This window comes from Scyliorhinus canicula, chromosome 10 (genome assembly GCF_902713615.1).
Source record: "Scyliorhinus canicula chromosome 10, sScyCan1.1, whole genome shotgun sequence".
In the NCBI taxonomy this organism is placed as follows: Eukaryota; Metazoa; Chordata; class Chondrichthyes; order Carcharhiniformes; family Scyliorhinidae; genus Scyliorhinus; species Scyliorhinus canicula.
Genome location: NC_052155.1, coordinates 86458836 through 86486705, shown reverse-complemented (window position 1 = coordinate 86486705; position 27870 = coordinate 86458836). Strand labels below are relative to the sequence as shown.

Below are 27870 nucleotides of genomic sequence, written 5' to 3'. Positions count from 1 at the left end.
GCATCACTACCTTTAGTGATTTGTGTATCTGCATCCTTAATTCCCTTTTCTCCTTTACCCCATTCAGGCTCTTATTTATCAAGAAGTATGCTGCTATCTTATTCTTCCTACCAAAATATACTACTTTAGACCTATTTATTCCAGAATTAGTTTGCCAATTACATGTGCATTTCGCAAATTTCTTAATGCTGTCCATTATTTTGTCACTTTCTTCCTTTGTATCAGCTAAAGCTTCAAATTTGGTGTCATCTGCAAATTTTAAAACAGTACTTCCAATTCCAGAGTCCAGATCATTCATATAAATTGTGAAAAACAGTGGTAACAGCTTCAATCCCTGTAGAATGCCTGTTGGTACACTGAGTAGCCATACTTCGCCCCTAATCTCTCCTCTTCGTTTTGAAGCCAGTTTGTTAACCATTCTGCCATTACTCCCATGACTCACATGCTCTGATCATAGTTGTGTGTTCACTAAGAGCAAAACGAGCCTATTGATGTGTCTTCTGCTGTTTTTCTCTATTGCTTGAATATCTGACGACAAGGGGCAAATTGTGTTTTGCCAGGGTGTTGGCGCAAAAACTCGAAAACAGTGTCCGAAGAGCCCAGACAAGTTTGCCTGCTTTGCATTATTTGGGAAGTTTGGAAAGGAGGTGAGAATAATCTCAAATGCTGTTGAATATTTTTGACCTGGAAAAATAAATGTTGAATACAAGTTTACCACTGATAATTGAAAAATATTTTGCACTAAAAGTAATCTAAATTAGCGAATAATGCAGCAAAGTGGGAATTTTATCCTTAAAAATGCTAAATGATTAAACAATTTGAGTTAAGCAATTTCAAATTAAGAGCATATTGTATTTGCATTAATACAGCTGGAAAAAATGGCAGTGAAAAATTGAGCATAAATTATTAGTAGCTCTTGTGTTCAGCGCTTTTCCGGCTAAGTTGTTAACTCATTTGACCCTGTACAACTGTGTTGTAAGTAAGGCAGAAGTTTGCCTCTTTTAAAAATTTTCCTTAAAATTTAAAGTGCCCAATTCTTTTTTTATTCCAATAAGGGGCAATTTATTCTGCCCAATCAACCTACCCTGCACATCTTTGGGTTATGGGCGTGAGACCCGCGCAAACACAGGGAGAATGTACAAATTCCCCACAGACAGTGAACCGGGGCCGGGATCGAACCCGGTTCCTTGGCACCGTGAGTCAGCAGTGCTAACCGCTGCGCCACCATGCTGCCCTAGAGAAGTTTGCCTCTTTAAGGAATTTCACGCTATTTGGTACAGATTGTAAGTTGCCTGTTCAAAACAATAGATTGCAGACCCAAATGCTATTTTCTTTTCAGTGTTGTACATCCTTAAAGCAAGATTGCCTGACCCACCAACAACAATATTTTGAGGGTTATTAGCATTTGGGAGAATTAAGTCAGCCACCAAAGTGATGGAAAGATGAATTTGTCAGCCGGCACAGTGGTACAGTGGTTAGCACTGCTCCCTCACAGTACCAGGGACAGGGTTCAATTCCGGCAATGGGTGACTGACTGTGTGGAGTTTACAATTTCTCCCCGTGACTGCATGGTTTCCTCCGGGTTGCTCCGGTTTCCTCCCACAGTCCAAAGATGTGCAGGTTAGGTGGGGTTGCGGGTATAGGGGCGGGGAGTAGGCCTAGGTAGGGTGCTCTTTCAGAGGGTCGGTGCACACTCGATGGACCGAATAGCCTTGTTCATTGTAGCAACTATAGCAAATCTCTGAATTGCTTATAAAATAAGAAAATTTCACATACCCTTGTTTGGTAGCCACATTTCCTGTCTTCCAGGAATTATACTTTTGACGTTTTGTTTAAGAAACATGTGAAATTGTTGCATTACTTGAGTCTGGCTTTATTGGATTTCCCCAAATGTTATGAGTGATATTCAATGTTTTTTTCAATGTTGGGCAAAGTTGGTTAAAACTCTAAACACTGACTGGGAATTTAACTAAATAAGAGCAAGTGGAATGCTAGTTGATTGCTAGTATTTTTCAGACCAAGTTTGTCATCTTGATACATTTTATGAAGATATTTTGTGTCTCTGCAAACCTTTCCTAACGGTTTGGGACAGCACGGTGGTGCAGTGGTTAGCACTGCTGCCTCACGGTGCCGACGTCCCAGGTTTGATCCCGGCTCTGGGTCACTGTCCGTGTGGAGTTTGCACATTCTCACCGTGTTTGAGCCCCCACAACCCAAAAGATGTGCAGGGTAGGTGGATTGGCCATGCTAAAATTGCCCCTTAATTGGAAAAAATCAACTGGGTACTCTAAATTTATTTTTAAAAAACTTTCCTAACTGTTAAAGTTTATATTTTTAACTTGATAGAATGCTTAAGGATTAATTGCATAATGGGCCCAGATTTTCCGGTCAGGGGGCATCCAATGCTGACTGTGATTTAATCTGCCCACATACCATTTCATGCTGGAGCCATTGCACCTTTTGATGCTGGCTCCAGCAGGGATGCAGGACAAGTGGCATCATGAGGCCGATTTCTGAGTGCAATTCTAGCGCAGCCATGCCCCCTTTCTCATCCTGAACTGTAGATGCACCTCTTAAGGTCTCTCTTCAGTTTGTTCACTTACATTATTTTAAATGGAGCTGTCAGCTTCTGAAACTGCACAGCCTTACCTACTAACAGTGTTCACCAATGGGGGGTGGTGAACATTTCCAGGTGGGGGTGGGATTGGGGCAGTGAGCATTTCTGTAGGGGGTGGGGGGAACACACCACACACACACGCATCGTGACCATGGTAAAAATAAGAGTTGTGGTTTCACGTGAGCTTGGAGTCCAGAATCAAAGGTCCAGTGGCACCTTCCTTAGGCTGATTGTTCCAGTGAGGACTCCCACAAAGGGAGTAGGCATGTAGAGATATTTTAGTTTTGAAGGCACAAATAAACAAGTTCCAATGTTTCAGTCTTTCACGGCGCAGATGAAGGACAGATTTATTTCCACTGTTACCTGCTCGATGGTAAAATTGGTAGACCGAAACCGGCTGCTGACCAGGGGTCCTGCTTCCTTTACTGAGGTCAAACAGTGACTGTGTGAGTTCAGTTCCACTTGGCAATATTCCAGGTTTTATCGCCTGGGGAGTTCATGTGACCTCCTGGGTCACTTCTGCTGGGTGTTGGACAAAGGGTGTATTTCACACGTCTGGAATCTTGAGGCATTTAGTAGGAGTCAGGGTTCCTTTTGTCCCTGGAGGCACAGCATCTCCGATGGCCAGAATTATTCTTTCGGGATCTCGAGAGACTTTGTTTAGTTCCAGGAAGGGGAATAAAAGCTTTTTGAAAAAGCGATAACATGTCTCTGATGTTTGTCTGAAGGTTAATGCTGAATGATGCAAGGAAGAAGGTGGTGAATGATGCCGAAGGGGGTGAACATTGACAAGAGGGTTGTGAACATTGTCAGGAGAGAGGTGAACGTTGCTGGGTGGGGGCGGTGAGCTCTAAACAATGTTATGGGCTGCCCTTGCGCTTTGACACGGCAGTTGAGATGTACTGTTTTTTTTACCTGCTGTGAAAAGTGTATCTGTGTGAAAACCTAATTCTGGCCACACCTACACGGTTATGGCCATCTGATCCCACTGTCGTAGGAATCACTGAGCAATCCGGGCAAGTTTAAACTGGCAATTGGAAGTTTAAACTTCCCATATAAGTACTGCAGATTTGAATGTTGGGGCTTCCCCAGGGCCCCGATGCACAACACCGATGATGCAAGTTAAGTCGGAGGTCTCTCTCCATATTTGAAGATTTGGACCATGATTTAGATCTTGCACTTTGTCATGTTATTTATTATAGGTAGCGATCAGAATGAAACAGTACAAGGATGAGTTACTGGCTTCCTGCCTGACGTTTGTGCTCTCTCTACCGCATGACATAATTGCACTTGATATCAAGACTTTTATTCCGGCGTTGCAGGTTAGTATAGAAACCAAGTTAAATCTTGTTTTGAAATAATACTTTCCAGACCAATCTCGGCTTTAGTTTATATTATGGAGTTGGCTTTTGGCTGTTTAAAATAAAGTGCTCTGCATCTGTAAAAAGAAAAAGATTTGTTGATGAGGTTTGGTTTTCAATATTTCATTTTGATCAATATCTGTTTCTATTTCTGTAATGTATCTACATGTTTCTGCATGGATTGGGGGGTTGTGGGATTGCTGGCTGTAGCCAACATTGGGTGGGAGAAAGTGTCTTATGACTGGGAAGGATGGCTGAGGGTCTGGAGAGCATTTCTTGCTCCATCTTTTGTTTAATTAATTTTTACAGCATTTGTGGTTCGCTGACTAAGTGAGCATTTGTTACACATCCCTAATTGTCCTTGAGGAGGTGATGGGGGCGGCTGCTGCCTTGAACTGTTGCAGTCCATGTGGTGTAGGTATGTCCATTGTGCTATTAAGGAGGGTGTTCCAGGATTTTGACCCAGTGACAGTGAAGGTACGGCGATAGAGTTCCAAGTCAGGATGGTGAGTGACTTGGAGGAGATCTTCCAGGTGGTGGTGTTCTACAGCAGTGTTGGTCCACAAGTAGTGTTTTAAGGGATTTACTTGTTCCATGCCAGTTAGTTGTCAGATTTCCTGAAGTCCAGGCAGACTGCCAGTGAACCTGAGAAGCAAAATCTGAGACACGCAGCCTGATTAAGATATTTAACCCGCCACCTCGGAGTATCGGTTTTCCTTACACCGCTGCACGCCAGTGTTAAAACCAGAAGTGGATTGGTTGGAGACAGGTTGTGTTCAAGTTTGAGATTTAAAAAAAAGATTGTTACTTTCCTCTGAAACCAAACTCTTACACATTTGGGTGTTAAAATTTCCCCTTATTTCTTCCAGGTTTACATTTCACAGACTTTATAGTACAGAAACAGGCCATTTGGCCCAACAGATTTATGCCATTCCTTATGCTCCACATGTGCCTCCTTCCACCTAACGTCATAAAATTCTTTTTTAAAATTACTTTAACAGAGTTACAAAGCCAGAGTGTGGACAGGGGCAAACCCCCAATCCATCTCCTTGCCTGCTCCAAGAAACAATTCAAATTGAATCCAATCCATGGTCCCCACAAGAGAGGCACACCAGATCCAGACATCACACCTGACCCCCCGCTCATCTTGGCCAAAAGGCCGAGAAGCGATAACGTCATCAAATTCTAATAATACATCTGGTTCCTTTCTCCCTCGTGCATATCTAATCTATCTTCAAATTTGCATCAGCCACAGCTGAATTAGGGTAAATAGGAGTTAAACTTATTGTCAGCAGCTGGAGGATGGAAATCGAGGATTATTACCTGAAGGGGTATGTGAGAACTGAGGAGAATTCTGTGCTTTTATACGGAGAGTTGTTTGGAATGGAATGCTCCATCTGCAATAGTAGTGAAAATTACATTTTTTACAAATTGGATGAACGTTTAAGAAAGATAAAATTAAAAGGGTACATGGACACAGCGCCGAGGGCCCGGGTTCAGTGTCCATGTGGTGTTTGCACATTCTCCCTGTGTCTGCATGGGTCCCACCCCCACAAACCCAAACTGATGTCCAAGATAGATGAATTGGCCACACTAAATTGCCCCTTAACTGGAATAAAAAATTGCATTGGGCACTCTAAATTTATTTTAAAAAGGGGTACATGGAAAGGGCAGGGATATGTGATTCAGTGGTTGATGTGCAAGTTAGGTGGATTGGCCATGCAAAAGATGTGCGGTTATGCCAATAGGGCGGGTGCTCTTTCAGAGGGTTGGTGCAGACTCGATGGGCTGAATGGCCTCCTGCACTGTTGGGATTTTATGGACTCCAACAGAGCTGACACAGCTACGCTGGGATGAATTTACTATAAAGTCAAATTATTTTGTGATTACTTTCTCTCCAAAATCAGACTGCATTTAAACTTGGCCTCAGCCATATACCACTTGCTGATGTTGGATTGGATGCTCTGGAGCATTGGTCAATTCATATATCCAAGCATGCAATTGAGCCTTATTACAAAGACATTTTACCACATCTGGATGGCTACTTGAAAACAGCTTCAAGTAAGAATCTTCAATTTCTCTTTGTTCTGAGCACCCTATTCAGTTAACAGTTTTCTTTTCATCTATTAAATAAAGTTGTTCAGTGGGAATGTAAAAGACCTGGATGAACGGCTGTGTGTGAGAATGTTACAGTGTTCAGACTTTTTCACTCTACACATGGGTGCACATTACTGTGATGACTCAATTGATGGAAGCAGAGCTGTTGGATTATACCCTGGCCTATTGGTTGAAATGTATGATAATAACTGGACTTTTCAAACAAATGACCATCAGACAGCTGGAGAATTTATAATAGTCAGGTGCTCAGCAAAGCCCTCTTATTCAGAAGCCTAAATGATGTGCTAAGACTTGATGTGAAACACACTTCAAAAGAGAAATAGAAAATCACAAATAGCTGGCATCCAGAAATTAGCTAAATTAGCTAAAATCCAGAAATCACAATTAGCTGACATCCATGTTTGGCATTTAAAAGCTTGCCAATTTAACAAAGAGGGAGGGAATTAAAGAATTTCAGAACACCAAGATTCTGAGAAAATGTGACATGTGAAGTGAGAGTTTTGGAAATGTGAAACCAATATTCAAAGATTATTTAAAATGCTATTTAATGGTGCAGTGCAATTCAAAGGGCATATTACCAAGATTTAACTGGACTAATTCCCAGCTGTACTTGCGAATGCTAAATGTAAATTATATTTGTCAAGCTATCTAAAAATATATTTTGGGACCTCTGGACTTCCGATTTGTTTTACAGTCAGTGTACTTTTGCAGTGAAGGCGCATGTGTAACATAGGAAACAAGGCAGCCAATTTATGCACAGAAAGCTCACCCAAACAGGAATTTAAGAAATAACCAAGTAAGGGTGGCACAGTGGTAGCATTGCAGTCTCACGGCGCCGAAGTCCCAGGTTCGATCCCGGCTCTGGGTCACCGTCCGTGTGGAGTTTGCACATTCTCCCCGTGTTTGCGTGGGTTTCACTCCCACAACCCAAAGATGTGCAAGGTAGGTGGATTGAACACGCTAAATTGCCCCTTAATTAGAAAAATTCATTGGGTACTCTAAATTAAAAAAAAAAGAAATAACCAAGTAATCAGTTTTTTTGAGTGTTAAGTGCAGGATATATATTGGCCTGGACACAAGGAGAACTCCCCTACTCTTCTTTGAATAGTGCAGTGAGATCTTTTGAGTCAACCAGACAGGATAAATGTTTCACATCTCATCTGAAAGATAGACTTTCAACAATGCAGTGCTTAGAATGTCAGCCTGGATTGTTTGCCCAAATCTTTGAGCGGGGTTTTAATCTTCTGGCTTAGAGGCATAAGTGCTACCAGGTGAACCACAGCACACAACTGCATTTTCTACATACTCAAAGACATCAACTAATGTGAAGAAATGGCTGGACTTGGCTGTGTTTTAGAATTCGGCAACCATGCATTATCGTTTTTCAAAAAATCCAAGTATTTTTATTATGGAAAATTCATTTTTAAAAATTACTTCATATTAGATGAGATTGAAAACAATTGGGAAATGATGAGCGTCAATACTTCAAGTAAAGGAGGAAACAAAGTTCTTATACGTCGCCTGAAAAATGCAAGGGATCTCTCTATGGTATGTGACTATCTTTGAAATGTTGTCTCTTTAGCATGTGCCTACAATATATTATTGAATGATGCAAATTTGCTTTTAAATATAATTTTTATTTTTCATGAAACAGAACGAAGAGTCCCCTGCTGCAGCTGTGAGGCGTAGAGTCGTGCGGTTACTTGGGTCTCTTGGGGGGCAGATTAATCGCAGCCTGGTTGCAGGTGGGTGTAACGACAGTTGGAATTATGTCAGTAGATTGAAAACAGTATACATACAAGTGAAGAGGACACTCAGTAAAGCACATACCTCTGCCACGCGGTGTTGACTCAATGGTATTGCAATTTTGCAGCTCTTCTGTGAGGCTTTTTCCTGCTTGGTTGACTTTCTGTAACTGCAAAGCAGAAAAAATATATCCTATTAAAGGCTTTCATCTCGCTGAGGAAGCTTCAAACCAATCGCATCCAGCAACCTGATGTGAAATCTCTTAACTGCTACAAATTCTCCCAGCGCGGCTCCGACAATACACAACATTCTAAATAAAACAACCAAAACATTCTAAAAGAAAAATGTGAATTCATCCTATCTCTCAATATTAACAGGAATCTGGATTCGGATCTGCACCTTTGTCAAAAATACTCAGTTCCTCCTTGGGTCATACTCTATCTGTATACCAAGTGTCACTGAAATGCATCTATTAGACTTGAGCAATATTATTTACAGGCAAAGAATCTAACGGTGTAAAAACATTGGTGGAGGTTAAAAAGAGGTGGAAATTTAAAGCTGCCAGACATTGTGTACTTGTTCTTTTTTAAAATGTTTTTAAATATAAATTTAGAGTACCCAATTCATTTTTTTCCAATTAAGGGGCAATTTAGCGTGGCCAATCCACCTAGCTTGCACAACTTTTGGGTTGTGGGAGCGAAACTCGCTCAAACACGGGGAGAATGTGCAAACGCCACACGGACAGTGACCCAGAGCCGGGATTGAACCTGGGACCTCGGCACCGTGAGGTCGTAGTGCTAACGCACTGCGCCACCGTGCTTCCCTATTGTGTACTTGTTCTAGGTTTTTTCTACACTTTGCCATTTTACCAAATCATTACTAAATTTAAACCCAATGTATCATGGGTGGCATAGTGGTTAGCACTGCTGCCTCACAGCTCCAGGGCCCCGGGTTCAATTCCGGCCTCTGGTGACTGTCTATGTGGAGTTTACACTTTCACCCCGTGTCTGTGTGGGGTTCCTCCGGGTGCTCCGGTTTCCTCCCACAATCCAAATATGTGCATGTTCGGTGGATTGGCCATGATAAATTGGCCCTTAGTGTCCTAAAGGTTAGGTTGGGTTACTGGGTTATGGGACTAGCTTTCCAAGAGCCAGTGCAGAGTCAATGGTCCGAATGGCCTCCTTCTGCACTGTAGATTCTATGATATATGATTTCTCTAACTTAATGTTCACATTTAGTGAAATGTTAGTGATATGAAGAAACACATTAGAACTCAGTTCCCTGGCTCATCCAGATTGGTCTCTTGTATTTGAAAAATGAAAATTATGATTTACAAGAGAGAGCTGAGTGCAATTGCTAAAACAAATTATTGAATAATAATAGCATAACTGCTCATTCTAAGTAAGTTTTTTGATTCACTTATGTAACCCATGCACCTTAATTGTGGGACCTCCTTATGTAGGATAGTCTAAAGTGGGATTGTCTACATCTGAACCATAGTGGGGTTAACATCCTTGCGGGTGGGTTTGCGAGTGCTGCTGGGAGAAATTTAAACTAATTTGCAGGGCAAAGAGGGCACAGACTGTGTTAGCAGAATAGGGACACAGCATAATACAATAAAGCTATTGAGTCAGAGGGAGTACAGCTGTATTAAGTTTCAAGGGAGTAAGGCAAGGCTGGATGGCCTTTACTTTAAAGCCAGAAGTATTACAGGTAAAGCAGATGAGTTAAGGACGAGGGCTGACAGGTGGAATTGTGATATTGTTGCCATTACAGAGACCTGGTTGAGGGAGCTCAACATTGCGGGATATAGAAATTTCAGGTGATGGGGGGGGGGGGGGGGGGGGGTGAAAGAGGAGGAGGCATTACATTGTTAGTTAAGGAATCAGTTACTGCAGTGAGGAGAGAGGATATCTTGGAGGGGACATTGAATAAAGCTTTGTGGGGTCGAGCTTAGGAATAAAAAAGGGGCAGCCACATTGCTCAGTGTTTATTATAGATCCCCATATATTGGGAAATTGAGGAGCAATGCGCAGGGGTGTGTAAAAATAATAACAATAGGTTTGTTCGGTGATTTCAACTTTCACAACATTAATTGGGAAAGTCATAATGTTAAGGGCTTAGATGGAGTGGATTTCTTAAAATGTATACAGGAGAACGTTTTAGGTCAATATATAGAGGGTTCAACAAGGGATGGCGCAGTGCGGGACCTAATTCTGGGGAACAAAGCTGGACAGGTGGTTGTTGGGGGGACGTTTAAAAAAAAAAAAAAAAAATTATTCTCCTTTTTCACATTTTTTCCCAAATTTACACCCAACAATAAACAATAATTAGTAACTAATATAATGTCAATCCCCATATCAATAACAACATCCCATCCTCCCTCCAAACCCCCAAACATTAGCCCGCATGTTAACATAAACAAATGACAAAGAGGAATCAGGAATCACCCATAGTCACCATTAACACATACAGTCCCTCTCCACCCAACCCTCCCAGCCCCCAACTCCGCTAATGTTTGATGTGATTCAATTCTCGAAAGTGCATAATGAATAATGCCCATGAATTGTAGAACCCCTCCGTCCTTCCCCTCAGTTCAAATTTGACCTTCTCAAGTGTCAAGAATTCCAGCAGTATCCCAGCCACGCCAGGGCACAGGGTGCAGAGGTTGATCTCCACCCTAACAGGATCCGCCTTCGGGCAATCAACAAGCCTTCGGGCAATCAATGTAGCGAAGGCTACAACATCTGTCGCTGTGCCAATTTCCAAGCCCGTCTGGTCTGACACCGCGAATATGGCCTCCTGAGGGCTCGGGTCCACGAGCACCACTTTAGAGATTACCCTAATCACCTCCTTCCAGTAATCCTCCAGCTTTGGACAGGACCAAAACAAATGAATGTGGTTTGCGGGGCACCCCCCGCAACGTTCACAAACATCTTCTACCCCCCCTCAATGAGCTAGCTCATCCTCGCCTATGTGAGGTGTGCTCTATAAACCACCTTCAGCTGCACCAGCCCCAACCTCGCACATGAGGTGGAGGCGTTCACCCTCCGCAGCACCTCACACCAGAACCCCTCCTCTATACCCTCACCCAACTCTTCCTCCCACTTTGCCTTGATCCCTTCTAGCGGGGCCTTCTCCTCCTCCAAAATAGCCCTGTAAATCGCCAATACTATTCCCTTCTCCAGTCCCCCAGTCGTCAGCAACTCCTACAGCAATGTGGAAAAAGGCTCTACTGGGAAGCTCTGTATCTCCTTTCTGGCAAAGTCTCGAACCTGTATGTATCTAAATAATTCCCCTTGCTCCAGCCCATACATCGCTCCCAGCTCCTTCAATCCCACAAAACGACCCCCAAGAAACAAATCTTTTAGTGTCCTAATTCCTTTCTCCTCCCATCTCCGAAAATTTTCATTCTACCTCCCTGGCTCAAGTGGGGGAACATTCTGGTGATAGAGAGCACAACATGGACAAAGAAACAGACAAATTGCAAAAAAAAGTTTAAGATTGTGGGAGAGCAGAGTTTAGTCAAATAAGGCAGGCTCTTGCCAAGGTAAACTGGGAACAGCTACTTGTGGCAAAAGAGCAATGGGGGGTGTTCAAAAAGGAAATGGGGAGGGTACAGGACCAACATGCTCCCTCTAGGGTGAAAGGGAGGAGTAACATGCCCAGAGAACCATGAATGACCAGAGATATTCAGGATGCAATGAGAAGAAAAAGAGGGACTTTTAACAGATACAAGGGGAACAAATCAATGGAGGCATTAGTGGAGAACAGATAGTGCAGGGTGAAGCTTAAGAAAGCAATTAGGAGAGCAAAGAGGGGATATGAAAACTCTCTGGCTGGTAAAAGTAGGGAACATCCCAAGATATTCTATATGTGCATCAATGGGAAGAAGTTAACCAGGGAAAGAGTCGAGCCCATTAGGGACCCAGGGGGCAATCTGTGGGTGGAGCCAGAGGACATTGGTAGGGAGTTAACCGAAAACTTCACATCCGTCTTCACCCCAGAGAGAGTGAGGATGTAGGTATGGAACTCGTGGAGAGAGAAGGTGAGGTTCTTTAGCAAATTGACATAGGGAATGTCAAGGTATCAGAGATGTAGGCAGGCTAATAAGTGGACAAATCTTCAGGTCTGGATGAATTATGTCCCAGGTTACTGTGGGAAGTGAGGCAGGAGATTGCAGGTGCTCTGACCCAAAGTTTTAATTATTCTCTGGTCACGGGAGAGGTGCCAGAGGTCTGGATAACAGCTAATATGGCTCCACTATTTAAGAAGGGTTGCAGAGATAAGCCAGAGAACTACAGATTAGTGAGTCTCATGACAGTGATAGGGAAAGTACTGGAGAAACGTCTGAAGGAGCGAATCGATCTTCACTTGGAGAGGCAAGGTTTGACCAGGGATAGTTAGCATGGCTTTATCAGAGGGAAGTCATGCCAACCAGATTTGCTTGAATTTTTTGAGGAGGTGACCAGGTGTGTCGATGAGGGTAGCGTAGTTGATAATGGATTTCAGCAAAGCCATTGATAAAGTCCCACATGGGAGACAAATAAAGAAAGCAAATACACATGGGATACAGCATAATTTGATAAGGCGGATTGAAAATTGGACTAGTTGTCGGAGTCAGAGGGTGATGACGGAAGGCTGCTTTAAAGACTAGAAGCCAGTGACCAGTGGTGTACCGCAAGGATCTATGCTGGGTCCCCAATTATTTGTCATTTACATAAATGACATAGATGACAATGTGGGGCAGGATCTGTAAATTTGCAAATGAGACAAAGATTGGTCAGCTGGTTCACAATGAGGTTGAGTGTCTTGGGTTACAGGAAGATAGAGATGGCATCCCATCTCTATCAAATGGGCAGATAAGTGGCAGATGGAATTTAACCCTGAAAAGTGTGAGACGGTACACTTTGGAAGGAGTAATCTGGTGAGGAAGTATTCGCTGAATGGCATCACACTAGGAATTTGAGGAACAAAGATGTGTTTGTGCACAGATCTCTGAAAGCAGGCGGGCAGGTTAATAGGGTAGTGAAAAAGGCACATGGGCCACTTTCCTTTATCAATCAAGGTATCAATTACAGAAGCAGGGAGATCATGATGGAGCTGTATAGAACTTTGGTTAGGCCACAGGAGTACTGTGTGCAGTTCTGGTCAGCACATTATAGGAAGGATGTGATTGCACTGGAGGTGGTGCAGAGGAGATTCGCAAGGCTGGTGCCTGGCATAGAACATTTAAGTTATGAAGAGAGGTTGGATAGACTTGGGTTGTTTTCGTTGGAGCAGAGAAGACTATGGGGTGACCTGATCGAGGTGAACAACATTAGGGGCATTGACGGGATGGATAGGGAGCAGCTGTTCCCCTTAGTTGAAGGGTCAGTCACAAGGGGACATGGGTTCAAGATGAGGGGCAGGAGGTAAACATTTTTACCCAGAGGGTTGTGATGGTCTGGATTATGCTGCCTGGGAGGGTCGTAGAGGAGGGCTGCCTCACATCCTTTTAAAAGTACCTGAATGGGCATTTGACATGTTCTAACATTAGGTAGGTAGGGTCAGTTGTATCTTTCTCTCCCCCACCCCCTTCCAGCATGAATTTATTGGATCAAAGTGTTTTATCCATGTTGTAATTATTATATAGTTTTCTGAAACATTAACAAAATGAATTCTGCTGTTGGAAAACATGAAGAAATTCCTTAGAAGTCAGAGAAACTTTAGATCTAGTTAATAGTATTTAGCTTCTTTGCAAGCGACTGTTGTTAAAGTGTATTTTGAAATGCATTATTCTCAATATTCGTTCAGAAATAACTAACTCATAAAATACAGTATTGCATAAAGATGTCAGCAAATACTTACGCATTCCCATTTTAATCATACAGCTGCGACTTCTGAGGAAATGATGAAGAAATGTGTTGCATGGGTGGCAGAGGGGGCACTAAGTTTTGCGGTACCATTTGCAGACATGAAACCTGTCATATACTTGGATTCATTTCTACCCCACATCTCTGAACTTGCGCTTTCTGCCAATGATCGACAGACAAAGGTAAGCCAACGTACTCTTCATCACATTTTATGTTGTGTTCCTGGTCAGGTGCAATATCCCTGCTGTATGATAGCTTAATGTGTTAGAATGCATTCTGCCCCCATAGCTCTGTTCTACTAATATATCCTTCTCATGAATAATGTAGCAGTTCTCAAAGATTGCCATATTATGTTGCCCAGTAATTATTTGCATTTTGTCCAGCCTATGAATACTGCATTTATTTACCATCTATAATTAGATTTTTCTTTTGGATTTTATTCTTATCTGTTTTATAAATTTCTTTCTAACCTTTGGGGTCGAATAAGCTCCTTTCTGACTCGTAACTGAAAATGAGGCATTGTGAGCACGTTGAAAGTATGTTGCCACAAGCAACGGATTGGTTTCTGTGCACTTTGTAGTTACAGCTCTCTTGTCAGTTTTTTATGTGGCAAATAAATTTTAAAACATTTCTCCATATTTTTAACATGCTAAAATAAAAAAATAAAAATATTAAATCCTGCCAGGTTGCGGCTTGTGAACTGCTGCACAGTGTGGTAACTTATATGCTAGGAAAAGGATCCCAAATCTCAGAGGGACAGCAGGAAACAATGTACAAGCTGAACAAACACATGTTTCCAGTCTTGCTCCGCCTTGGTTGTGACGTGGATAAGGTAAGAAAGCTATGGCCGTATGTGCAAGAGTAAGTTCATTAATTTTTATTCTGTCCTGGGATGTGAGGGTCTCTGGTTAGACCAGCGTTTGTTGCCCATCTCTAATTGCCTTTGAGAAGGTGGTGGTGAGCCACCTTCCTGAACTGCTGCAGTCCCTGTGGAAGGGAGTTCCAGGATTTTGATCCAGTAACAGTGAAGGAACAGTGATATAGTTCCAAATCAGTATGGTCAGTGGCTTGGAGGGGAACCTGCAGATGCTGGTGTTCTCATGTGTCTGCTGCCTTGTCCTTTGAGGTGGCAGAAGTCACGGGTTTGCAAAGTACTTTCAAGGAGCCTTGGTAATTTGCTGCAGTGCATCCTGTAGTTGGTACACGCACCTACCATTGTGTTTTGAAGTTGGAGGGAGTGGATGTTTAGGTGAATGGGCTGCTTTGTCCTGGATGGTGTCAAGCTTCTTAAGTGCTATTGGAGCTGCACTCATCCAGGCAAGTGGAGAGTATTTGATCACTTGTGCCTTGCAGATAGTGGACAGGCTTTGGGGGGTCAGGAGGTGAGTTACTCGCCACAAACCTTTATGGCTCTGACCTGCTCTTGGAGCCACAGTATTTGTGTGACTGGCCCAGTTCAATTTCTGTTCAATGGTAACCCCCCAGGATTTTGAAAGGGGGGTCAGTGATTTTAAAAACAATTAAACCTTATTTATTAACTTGTTTCAAATAATCAATACAAAATACTCTCCGAAGTACTCCATGTACATATGCAACAAAATCTGACACCATTCAGCTTCAGGCTGATAAGTGGCAAGTAATACTCATGCCACAATTCAGGTAATGATCATCTCCAACAAGAGAGAATCTCCTCTTGACATTCAATGGCATTCCTGTCACCCGGACACTGTGAATAAGTATGTTTCATTAATATGCTTCAGGGGTATGGGAAAACTTCACAATTGTGTCTGCCCTGAAAATATGTAAATGTTAATTCCCTTTGGTTAACAAGCTGGAGAGAATCCTTGAGGATACAACTTAAACACATTCTACAGAGAAGAGTGTGATCCTTTTCCTTCTATATTTCCTTGTATGTTAAACATACCCTTAGTAGGTTACGTTAATGCGATTGTTTAGGACAGGTCCACACCACAGCAGTTGAACATTAATATAGTAACTTGTTTTTGTGTTTTTTTTAATCAAATATAGGTAACCAATCAGTTGTTTGAACCGCTTGTTCTGCAGCTTATCCATTGGTTCACTAACAACAAGAAATTTGAAAGTCGGGATACCGTGGCGCTGCTGGAAGCTATTCTGGTAACAATTATTCACTTGTGCTCTTTGCATTTGAACACTCAAAATAAACTTTAATTCCCTGTAAACAGAGTGATTGTAAACATCTGTCTAAAGCCACATGAGACTGAAAGTTTTTTTTTGCTTCTAAAAGCAAGACGACCAACATCTATGTAAACAACAAAGTTCAAAGAAATGACAACTGGAAATGAACCAGGAAACTCAGTAATGTTGGATAAATAACAATTTCAGATATTTATTTGAAGTTTCTCTCATTTACAATTTTCCTTTATGGTTTTCTGTACTTAACTATTCCTGGTGCTAGCTACTAAATGTTTATTTCCTAAAGATAAAGACTGGAGGTATTGACATAAATATCCAAATTAATTTATTACATTTTAAAATTCTGGCAAGTAATTTCCTTATTAAAGTCTCCAAAGATATTTAACGAGTGAATTTACATCCAGAAGAGCAGGAAAGGTAACAGAATTGAACAATTATTTTTGAAAATTGTTTGTTATCAATGCTGAATCACAGTCGGCAAAGATGATCTTGATGCTGACGAGTTTTTTTTTATTAAAAAATTTAAAGTTCCCAATTTTTTTTTCAATTAAGGGGCAATTTAACGTGGCCAATCCACTTACCATCTTTGGGTTGTGGGGGTGAGACCCATGCACACAGAGGGAGAATGTTCAAACTCCACACTGATGATGCTACCGAGTTTGAGGCAAACAACTAATCCAGTAGTTCAACTTGATGTACACCTCACCTACTGAATGAAGAATTGTGTGTTCCATTTACTGGGCAGTGCTTTGTGTCCTGATACAGATTGCAACGTAGGAGGCATGTGTTGATTTTCTTCTGAAAGCAAATATCTAATTTTGTTAGGATGGCATTGTGGATCCAGTGGACAGTACTTTGAGAGATTTCTGCGGGAACTGTGTTCAAGAGTTCCTCAAGTGGTCTATAAAGCAGACAACTCCAGAGCAGCAGCAGAAGAGCCCAGTAAATACAAAATCACTCTTCAAGCGATTGTATAGTCTTGCCCTCCATCCGAATACTTTCAAACGCCTGGGGGCAGCCCTTGCCTTTAACAGCTTGTACAGAGAATTCAGGTAGGCTTCTTAACATGCATTTTTATAATTTAGGTAATTTCATAGCTGGGACAACATAAAATCCTGAACAATGTATTGAACCTTGAAGCAGAGTTGAACATTTTGTGATCCACAATGTAACTGCATATGTGGGTTTTCTGTGAACTTCACTGAAAATCTCTTTTTGTTAATATTCTTTAAAATCAAATTGTTTGGAGTGTGGATCAACCTATTGTTAGCTGTAGATTCTAAACTTTCATTACTTTTTAAATTGTAGATTATTAAATTTTCACTATTTAAAAAAAATGTTTGTAAGAAATTGTTCATTTAATCTGAAAAGTTAATTTGAAAGTGTGAAATGCAAATTCCAACATGACTCATATATCATGGGTGCTCTAATCACTGAAGTGTCAGGTGATACATTTTGATAGAAGGGACAGAGAAAGGCAATATAGATTGAATGGAGCCAGTCTAAAGAGTGGGTGGACCTGGGTGTGCATGCGTATCGATCTTTGAAGGTGGCAGGATATATTGAGGAAGTGGCTACCAAAGCATATAGTGTCTTGGGCTTCATATTGGGCTTCAATTGGCATTGAGTACAAAAGCAGGGAATTTAGAATGATCCATATAAAGCTGGTGGGATATCCCAGTCCCGCCGATGGTGCATGGGTTTGCCGGCGACAAGGGGTGCAGTTAATGGAAAATCCCATTGATGACGGCAGGACCAGAAAATCCCACTGGTGGGTTGCCTCCACCGCCGAAAAACAGAGTGGTTGCTCGGTAAATCCCACCCATAGTTTTGCATCCATTTCTGGTCCTCCCACTTTAGGAAAGCTGCAAAGATGCTTCAGAAGGTGTGGAAGAGATAGAAATTAGTAGTCAGGTGGAAAACCTGGGTTGATTGGGAAGAACCAATATAGATTTCTAACGGGGAAATTGTGTTTAAATAACTTGTTGGAGCTGTTTTAGGAGGTAACGGAAAAGGTCTAGGAGGGTAATGCTGTTGATGTGGTGTACATGGACTTTCAGAAGGCATTCGACACAGTGGCACACAACAGACTTGTGAGAAAGCTATAGCTCATGGTATAAAAGGGACAGTAATGATGTGGACACAAAATTGGCTGAATAATGGGAAGCAGAGAGTAATGGTCAATGGATATTTTTCAGGCTGGAGGAAGACTTGTGTTGGTCCTCCCCAGGGACGCTTGATTTTCCTGATATATATTCATGATCTAGATCTTGGTGTGCTGGACACAATTTAGAGTTTGCGGATGAAACACAACTTGAGAAATATTGTCAACTGTGAAGAGGACAGTATAGAACTTCAAAAGGACATAGCTAAGGTGGTGGAGTGGGCAGATAGGTGGCAGATGAAATTCAATGCAGAAAAGTATGGGGTAATATACTTTGTTAGGGAGAACATGGAGAGACATTACAAAATATGGAATAAAATTCTTAAAAGGATGCAGAACAAAGAAAAGTACAGCACAGGACCTGCCCATTAGCCCTCCAAGCCTGTGCCGATCATGATACCCTAACTAAAAACAAAATCTTCTGCCCTTACTCGATCCGTATCCCTCTTGTTTCCTTCCTATTCATGTACCCATCCAGAAGCCTTTTCAAGGTTGCTAATGTGCCTGCTTCCACTACATCCTCTGGCAGCGCGTTCCAGGCACGCACCATTCTCTGTGTGAAAAACTTACCCTGCACATCTCTCTCAAACTTTCCCCCTCTCACCTTGAACCTGTGCCCTCTTGTAATTGAAACTTCCACCCAAACTGAGTTTAGGAGGAACTTCTTCACCCAAAGGGTTGTGAATCTATGGAATTCCCTGCCCAGTGAAGTAGTTGAAGCTCCTTCATTAAATGTTTTAAAGATAAAGATTGATAGTTTTTTGAAGAATAAAGGGTTATGGTGTTAGGGTGGGAAAGTGGAGCTGAATCCACAAAAGATCAGCCATGGTCTCATTGAATGGAGGAGCAGGCTTGAAGGGCCAGATGGCCTACTCCTGCTCCTAGTTCTTATGTTATGTTCTTATACCCTCAAGTCCAGGCAACATCCTGGTGCACCTTCTTTGCACTCTCTCCAAAGCTTCCACGTCCTTCTGGTAATGTGGTGACCAGAACTGCATGCAATACTTCAAATGCTGGGGCTGGTTTAGCACAGGGCTAAATCGCTGGTTTTGAAAGCAGAGCAAGGCAGGCCAGCAGCACGGTTCAATTCCCATACCAGCCTCCCTGAACAGGTGCCGGAATGTGGCGACTAGGGGCTTTTCACAGTAACTTCATTTGAAGCCTACTTGTGACAATAAGCGATTTTCATTTCATTAATTTCATGCAGCCCAACTAAGGTTTTATACAGCTGTAACATGATTTCCCAACTCCTGTACTTAATGCCCCGGCTGATGAAGGCAAGCATGCCAGATGCCTTCTTATAGAGGACACAGTAGCACAGTGGTTACCCCTGTTGCTTCACAGCACCAGTGACCCGGGTTCGGTTCCCACTTTGGTCACTGGCTGTGCAGAGTCTGCACGTTCTCCCCGTGTCTGCGTGGGTTTCCTCGGGGCGTTCTAGTTTCCTTCCACAAGTCCCGAAAGACGTGCTTGTTAGGTGAATTGGACATTCTAAATTCTCCATCATTGTACCTGAACAGGCGCCAGAGTGTGGCGACCAGGGAATTTTCACAGTACCTTCATTTCAGTGTTAATGTAAGCCTACTTGTGACAACTAGTAAAGATTATTATTATAATCACCATGGCCAACTGTGTTGCCATTTTTAGGGAACTGTGGAGCTGCACACCCAAATCCCTCTATGTTAACGTTCCTAAGGATTCTGCCATTTACAGTATCATTCTACCTAGATTTGTAGACATAGAACATACAGTGCAGAAAGAGGCTATTCGGCCCATCGAGTCTGCACCGCCCACTTAAGACCTCACTTCCGCCCTATCCCCATAACCCAATAACCCTCCCTAACCTTTTTTGGACACTAAGGGCAATTTATCATGGCCAATCCACTTAACCTGCACGTCTTTGGACTGTAGGAGGAAATCGGAGCACCCGGAGGAAACCCACGCAGACACACGGAAAACGTGCAGACTCCACACAGACAGTGACCCAGCGGGGAATCGAACCTGGGACCTTGGTGCTGTGAAGCCACAGTGCTATCCACGTGTGCTACCGTGCTACCCTAATCCGCCAAATGCATCACCTTGCATTTGTCCCAATTAAACGCCACCTGCCATTTCCGTGTCCAAATCTCCAATCTATCTATATCCTGCTGTGCCCTCTGACAATCCTCTGCACTATCAGCAACTCCGCGAATCTTTGTTACATCCGCAAACTTACTAATCAGCCCATCCACATTTTCCTCCAGATCATTTATATATACTACAAACAACAGAGGTCCCAGCACTGATCCCTGCGGAACACCACGAGCTACAGATCTCCATTCTGAAAAACACCCTTCCACTGCTACTCTCTATCTTCTATAACCAAGCTAGTTCTGTATCCCTCGAGCCAGCCCACCCCGAATCCCATGTGATTTTAGTTTTTGCCATGTGGGACCTTGTCAAATGCCTTACTAAAGTCCATATAAACTACATCCATAGCCCTTCCCTCGTCAATTTTATTTGTCACCTCTTCAAAAAAAAACTCAGTCAAGTTGGTGAGACATGTCCTTTCTGTCACTAACTAGTCCATTTTTCTCCAAATGTGCAGATATCCTGTCCCTTGGTATCTTTTCTACTGATGTTAGGCTCATCTGCCTATAATTTGCTGGATTATCCCTGCTTCCTTTCTTAAACAAGGGAATAACATTTGGTATTCTCCAGTTCTCTGGAAACTCGCCTGTGGTCAAAGAGGATGTGAAGATATCTGTTATGATCCCAGCTATTTTCCCCCTTGCCTCTCCCAGTAACCTGGGATAGATCCCATCCTGCCCCCGGGGACTTGTCTACCTTATTACAATTTAGGATACTCAACACTTCCTCCTTTGATTTATTGACATTCTCATCATGTCCTTCTCCCTGGTGAATACAGATGCAAAGTACTCATTAAGGATTTCACCCACCTCTTGTGGTTCGACGCATAACTTCCCTCCATTGTCCTTGAGAGGCCTACTCTTTCTCTTTGCTACCTTCTTACTCCTAATAGATGTAAAAGAAAGCCTTGGGATTCTCCTTGATCATGTTTGCTAAAGACATTTGATGGCCCCTTTTAGCCCCCCTAATTCCATGCTTAAGTTCCTTCCTACTTTCACTGTACTCCTCAAGGGCTTTGTCTGTTTTTAGCTGCCTAGACCTATGTATGCCTCCTTTTTTCTTTTGACTAAGCTTACAATTTCCCTCGTCATCCATGGTTCCCAAACCCCCCCATTTCTATCCTTAATTTTTGCAGGTACATGCCTGTCCTGCACTTCAATCAACTGGCCTTTAGAAGCCACCCACATATCAGATGTGGATTTGCCTTCAAATAACCACTCCCAATCCACATTCTCCAGTTCCTGTCTAGTTCGGATGTAATTGGCCCCCTCCCAATTAATCACCCTTACCCACTGGCCTCTCTTGTCCTCATCCATGACTATTCAAAATCTTTTTTTTAATATAAATTTAGAGTGCCCAATTAATTTTTTTCAATTAAGGGCAATTTAGCATGTCCAATCCACCTAACCACATCTTTTGGATTTTGGAGGTGAAACCCATGCTAACACGGGACTATTCAAAATCTTATGGAGTTATGGTCGCTAAGCCCAAAATGCTTCCCCACTGAAACATCAATCATCTGGCCTGGCTCATTCCCCAATACCAAGTCACCTATGGTCTCCTCCCTGGTTGGATTGTCAACATACTGTATCAAAAAGCCCTCCTGGACACGTCCAACAAATTGCTCTCCAGCCGAACCCCTGGCTGCAAAGGATTCCAAGTCAATATGGGCGAAGTTAAAGTCACCCGTTACAACTACCCTGCTTTTTTCATACCTTTTCAGTATCTGACTACACAATTTCTCCTCGGTCTCCTGCGGGTTGTTGAGAAGTCTATAGTACAGTCCCAACATTGTGATTTCACCCTTCTTATTCGTGAGCTCCACCCAGAATGCATCACTACAAGATCCTTCTAATGTGCCCTTCCTCAACACAGTTGTGATCTGCTCCCTAATCAACAATGCAACTCCCCCACCTCTTTTGTTTCCCCTTCTGTCCCGTCTATTGAGATTGTCATTGAAAGTGCAAGACAGGTGGAGAGAGCAGTTAATGAAGCATATCATGTAGAACATAGAAAAATACAGCACAGAACAGGACCTTCGGCCCACGATGTTGTGCCAAACTTTTGTCCTAGATTAAGTACAAATTCATCTACACCCCATCATTCTACCGTGAGCCATGTACCTATCCAATAGCCGCTTGAAGGTCCCTAATGTTTCCGACTCAACTACTTCCACAGGCAGTACATTCCGTGCCCCACTACTCTCTGGGTAAAGAACCTACCTCTGACATCCGCCCTATATCTTCCACCATTCACCTTAAATTTATGTCCCCTTGTTTGTTCTACCCAGGGAAAAAGTCTCTGACTGTCTACTCTATCTATTCCCCTGATCATCTTATAAACCTCTATCAAGTCGCCCCTCATCCTTCTCCGTTCTAATGAGAAAAGGCCTCGCACCCTCAACCTTTCCTCGTAAGACCTACTCTCCATTCCAGGCAACATCCTGGTAAATCTCCTTTGCACCTTTTCTAAAGCTTCCACATTCTTCCTAAAATGAGGCGACCAGAATTGCACACAGTACTCCAAATGTGGCCGTACCAAGGTTTTGTGCAGCTGCATCATCACCTCACGGCTCTTAAATTCAATCCCTCTGCTAATGAACGCTAACACACCATAGGCCTTCTGCACAGCTCTGCCCACTTGAGTGGCAACTTTCAAAGATCTATGAACATATATTTTGGGCTTATTAATAGGCACATAGAGTGCAAGAGAAAGGAGGTAATGCTGAACTTATACAAGACACTAGGTAGACCTCAGCTGGAATATTGTGTACAATTTTGGGCGACACACTAAAGGAACTGCCGTGCCTTTTCTTTAACCAAGTCAATTACAAGTGTACAGGAATTTGCAGGAATGAAAAGATTTCTCTCAAGAAATGCTGCGAGGAAAACTTCTTTGTGCGTAGATGGGGATGTTGTATGTGTATTGAAAGATCCATCCCAGGCACAAATAGAAGCAGGGCTAACCTGGAGGATGAACTTTAATTATAATAAATTGCAATTTGGAAATGAAAGAAAATAGAGCAGAGGACTGTAACTGACTGAATTGCTCTGCAGAGAGCAGGCAGACCTGATGGGCTGAATGGCCTCCTTCTAAACTGTAAATGACGCTGACTTGTGTTTGAAAAACCTATTTAAAACGGTAATTTTTTAATCTAATGAAAAGGTTTCATTGATTGTTAGAACTTCCAGTGGTAAAATCTTGATTTTAAAACTAAAGATTTTAAAAACTAAGGTTTTTCCTGTAATATTCAAATAATTATAAACGCCAAAACTGATATTAAGCCCTTTTAAGCTGCAATGGTGCATGTCTAAATTCTGCAACTCTAGATTGTTATTGAAGGTTCATATGAGGCTGGTTTAGCACAGTGGGCTAGACAGCTGGCTTGTAACGCAGAACAATACCAGCAGCGCAAATTCAATTCCCATACCAGCCTCCCTGAGCAGGTGCTGGAATGTGGTGACCAGGGGCTTTTCACAGTAACTTCATTGAAGCCTACTTTTGACAATAAGCGATTATTATATCTGCCTTTTGTTTCACCTGATTAATGTATAGTGCAGTTCTGTTGGAGAACTGAGGCTGTGTGTGCACCTTTAGGCAAATGTTATTAGTGTTATTCCAGCAGCTTGCTCTCTTCCGTCTCCCAGTATGCACCTTTTAAGTCACAGGGCTGTAAATGTCACCACAATTAATGCCCAATTGGCCTACTCATTCAAAATTAAGATGTAGTAAGGCCACGTGACAACCAAATCCTCCTCCAATCCAATCCAGAATCATTGGGCAGGGCTATCACAACCCCATCCCATTTCTCTGTGATAAACTGTCTACAAAGTCCTCTGTCCTCTCTCCAACGTCACATTTGGTGAATTCATGGGGATTTATTTTCCCCTAATATTTAGATTATTTGTGCGGGGCACTTCTGCCACATATTGAGCTTTCTCTTCTCAATCCTGCCATTGATCTCCAGTTCTGAATCTTTAGCACTTTGCAGTTTGTTTTCTATTTTCCTCGCCTGTTCTCTCTAAGCTCACCCATTCCATGCATCCCAATTATAGCTCTCTTGCCCCCCCTCTCCAGTCAGCTTTTAGTCACTCAATTATCAGTCCGCCCCATGCTTACTAATATTACTAAAGACTCCTTAATGCTGAGACAACATCTATTTTTCAAAACAGCTACTATCGCACTTCTTACTCTATCAACTCCAATACTAGTCCATTTGCTTCCTCCCCTCTCCCTAAAATCTTTGACTTATTATCTCCTAGCTCCATGGTCATCTCTGCCATGATTCCCTATTTGAATCCTTTCTGTCCATGCTTATAGTGTCAAGACTTCCCTTGCCAAAGTCCCAAATGCCCATTACCATAAACTCCAGTCCTCCTCCTTTTGCTCCATTTCCCCTGCCCAGCCACTCTTCCAGGGTGAATCACACTATGTATAACCTTGGCATCCTCTTCAACTTGGAACTGAACTTCAAACCGCCACTCCCTTATCAAGTGCTATTTGCTTCCACCTCCGCAAGTATTACCTCCCTGCACCACTACCTCAGCCCGCCACTACTGAAGACATCAATGAAGCTTTTATCACCTCTAGACTATTTTAAAAATCTTGTATTTGTCACTTTTCATAAAGTTAATCTATGCAAAATTTAGCCATTGATAATGTGTACGGCACATAATCCAGCTCATCCATCTCCATTACACTCATTGACCTAGGGTGACACCTTGATCCCCATACCTTGAATTTAAACTCCCTCTGCAGCCTTGCCTCGGAATCTCCCGCAGTAAGATTGACCACCGTCAGTTCTCCAGCTGTCTTTTTGCATTCCACTTTCCCTCTAACCCAACATTGGTGATTCAGTTGTCATAGACTTGCTCTCTTGAATTTTCTGCTTAAACCCTTCAACCTCATGAATAAACATCTGAAACATCACTTTTTAGACAAGCTCTTGGTCATCCTCCCATCTCTCTCACTGTGACTGCATGTCTGATCCTTTATATTGTATACTTTCTTCTCCCCTTCTCAAAAACATCTTTGGACATTTTCTTTGTTTAAGGTATTTCATATGTGTGAGTTGTTGTTGTAGTAGATAGCGTATTTGTACTTGGTGCATAGATAAGTAGAAAGAATTGATTGTTTAGCACTTAATGGGAGAATTATTTTTTCTGAGCAAAGTACATCATATACTGAGCTATCTGACACTGATGTGCAAATAATCTCAAGATTTATTTCAGTTCGCAGTTATCAGTGCCACTTTTCTGTTTTTCTCTAGGGAAGAAAATGCCTTGGTTGAGCAGTTTGTGTTTGAAGTATTGGTTGTTTATTTGGAAAGCCTTGCGCTAGCACATTCAGATGATAAATCATTGGGTAAGTTCTTAAGTCACATCATCTGCAATTTATGGATATGCAATCATGCTAATGCATCATCATTTTAAAGACTTGTCTTATTTTAACCTTGCTACCGTCCTTTGGAAGGAAGTGGATTTATGCATTGACAGTAGCTGCCTATTTACCTATTAATCTATGAATACAAACTTGTCACCTCTTCAATAATTTTAAAGTGACGTCAGCCCATTGGACATGATTTTCCTAGAATTGTGCATCTGTCCCATATGTAAGACATTTCCTCCAACTATTTTGTGTTTTATTTATCTGTAATGCATAAATAAACTAATATGGCTAGTGGATGGTAACCGACGCAAGAGGTCGGAAGGAAGTAAGTGGGGGCAGAAAAAAGGCAATAAAGGGAAAATGGAAGGCAGGGAAACCAAAGACAAAAATCAGAAAGGGCCACATTACATCATATTTCTAAAAGGGCAATGAATGTCAAAAAAACAAGCCTCAAAGCGAGGAGCATTTATAATAAGGTTGGTGTATTAATTGTACTGACAATCATTAATGAATATGATGTAATTGGTATCACCGAGACCTGACTCCAGGATGACCAAGGATTGGACCTCAACATCCAGGGGTTTCCAATATTCGGGAAAGCTAGAAGGAAAGGAAAGGGAGGTGGGGTGGTGCTGCTCGTTAAAGAGTAGATGAATACAATGATAATGAAGGACATTATCCTGGACTATGTAGAATCTGTATGGGTGGAGCTGCGCAACACCAAAGAGCAAAAAACATTAGTGTCAGTTGTGTACAGATCACCAAACAGTAGTTGTGATGTTGGGGGTGGCATCAATCAGTAAATTAGAGATGCGTGCAGTAAGGGTACATCAGTTATGGGTGACTTCAATCTGCATATTGATTGGGCTAATCAAACTGGTAGCAATGCGATGGAAGACGATTTCCTGGAATGTATAAGGGATGGTTTTCTCAACCAATATGTCGAGGAACTAACTAGAGAGCAGGCCATCCTAGACTGGGTATTGTGCAATGAGAGCGAATTAATTGGCAACGTTGTGGTGCAAGATCCTTTCGGGAAGAGTGACTATAATATTGTAGAAGTCTTCATTAAGATGGAGAGTGACACAGTTAAGTCTGAGTCTTGGGTCCTGAACTGAAAGAAAGCTAACTTTGATGGTATCCTGTGTGCATTGGCTAGGATAAGCTGGCAAAGGATACTTAAGGGATTGACAGTGGATAGGCAATGGCAGACATTTAAAAAACACATGGATGAACTTAACAATTATATATCCCTGTCTGGCGCAAGGATAAGATGGGGAAGGTAGCTCAACCATGGCTAACAAGGGAAATCAGGGATAGTGTTAAAGCCAAAGAGGAGGCATATAAATTGGGCAGAAAAAGCAGGCAGCCTGAGGACTGGGAGAAATTTTAAATGCAGCAGAGGACGACAAAGGGTTTATTTTGGAAAGGGAAAATGGAACACGAGAGTAAGCTTTCAGAAAACATAAAAACTAAATGCAAAAGCTTCTATAGATATGTGAAGAGAAAACGACTGGTGAAGACAAATGTAGGTCCCTTACAGTTAGAATCAGGTAAATTCATAATGGGCAACAAAGAGATGGGAGAGCAGTTGAACAAATACTTTGGATCTGCCTTCACTAAGGAGGACACAAATAACCTCCCGGAAATACTGGGGGTCAGGGTCTAGCATGAAGGGACAACTGAAGGAAATTCTCATTAGTTAGGAAATTGTATTGGGGGAATTGATGGGATTAAAACCCGATAAGTCCCCAGGGCCTGATGCTCTGCATCCCAGAGTACTAAAGGAAGTTGCCCTAGAAATAGTGGACGCATTGGTGATCATTTTCCAGCATTCTATAGACTCTAGAAGTTCCAATGGATTAGAGGGTAGCTAATGTAACCCCACTGAAAAAAAAACGAGAGAGGAAACGGGGAATTCAAGACGGGTTAGGCTGCCATTGGTGGTGGGGAAAATGTTGGAGTCAGTTATTAAGGATAAAATAACTGAGCATTTGGAAAGCAGGGGCAGGATGGGTCCAAGCCAGCATGGATTCACTTAAAGGAAATTATGCTTGATAAAATCTTCTGGAACTTTTTGAGGATTTGACCAGTAGAGTGGACAAGGGTGAACCAGTGGATGTTGTGTATCTGGACTTTCAAAAGACTTTTGACAAGGTCCTACCTTGGTGATTGGTGAACAAAATTAAAGCTGATGATATTGGGGGTAATGTATTGATGTGGATAGAGAACTGGTTGGCAGACAGGAAGCAGAGAGTGGGAATAAACGGGTCCTTTTCAGAGTGGTAGGCAGTGACCAGTGGGGCACCTCGGGGT

The 27870-nt window shown here is 42.3% G+C and overlaps 1 protein-coding gene across 4 annotated transcripts in view; it reads left to right on the top strand.

The window, feature by feature from the left end:
- prkdc (protein kinase, DNA-activated, catalytic subunit) overlaps nucleotides 1-27870 on the top strand; it is a 277499-nt gene that overhangs the window by 52696 nt on the left and 196933 nt on the right. For all 4 annotated transcript variants that reach the window (XM_038809307.1, XM_038809305.1, XM_038809306.1 and 1 more), the window contains exons 19-28: nucleotides 561-647; nucleotides 3820-3939; nucleotides 5886-6039; nucleotides 7541-7644; nucleotides 7751-7841; nucleotides 13716-13879; nucleotides 14383-14529; nucleotides 15726-15833; nucleotides 16698-16924; nucleotides 25436-25530. In XM_038809307.1, the coding sequence (XP_038665235.1) occupies nucleotides 561-647; nucleotides 3820-3939; nucleotides 5886-6039; nucleotides 7541-7644; nucleotides 7751-7841; nucleotides 13716-13879; nucleotides 14383-14529; nucleotides 15726-15833; nucleotides 16698-16924; nucleotides 25436-25530 (1297 nt within the window). The remainder of the gene's footprint in view (nucleotides 1-560; nucleotides 648-3819; nucleotides 3940-5885; nucleotides 6040-7540; nucleotides 7645-7750; nucleotides 7842-13715; nucleotides 13880-14382; nucleotides 14530-15725; nucleotides 15834-16697; nucleotides 16925-25435; nucleotides 25531-27870) is intronic.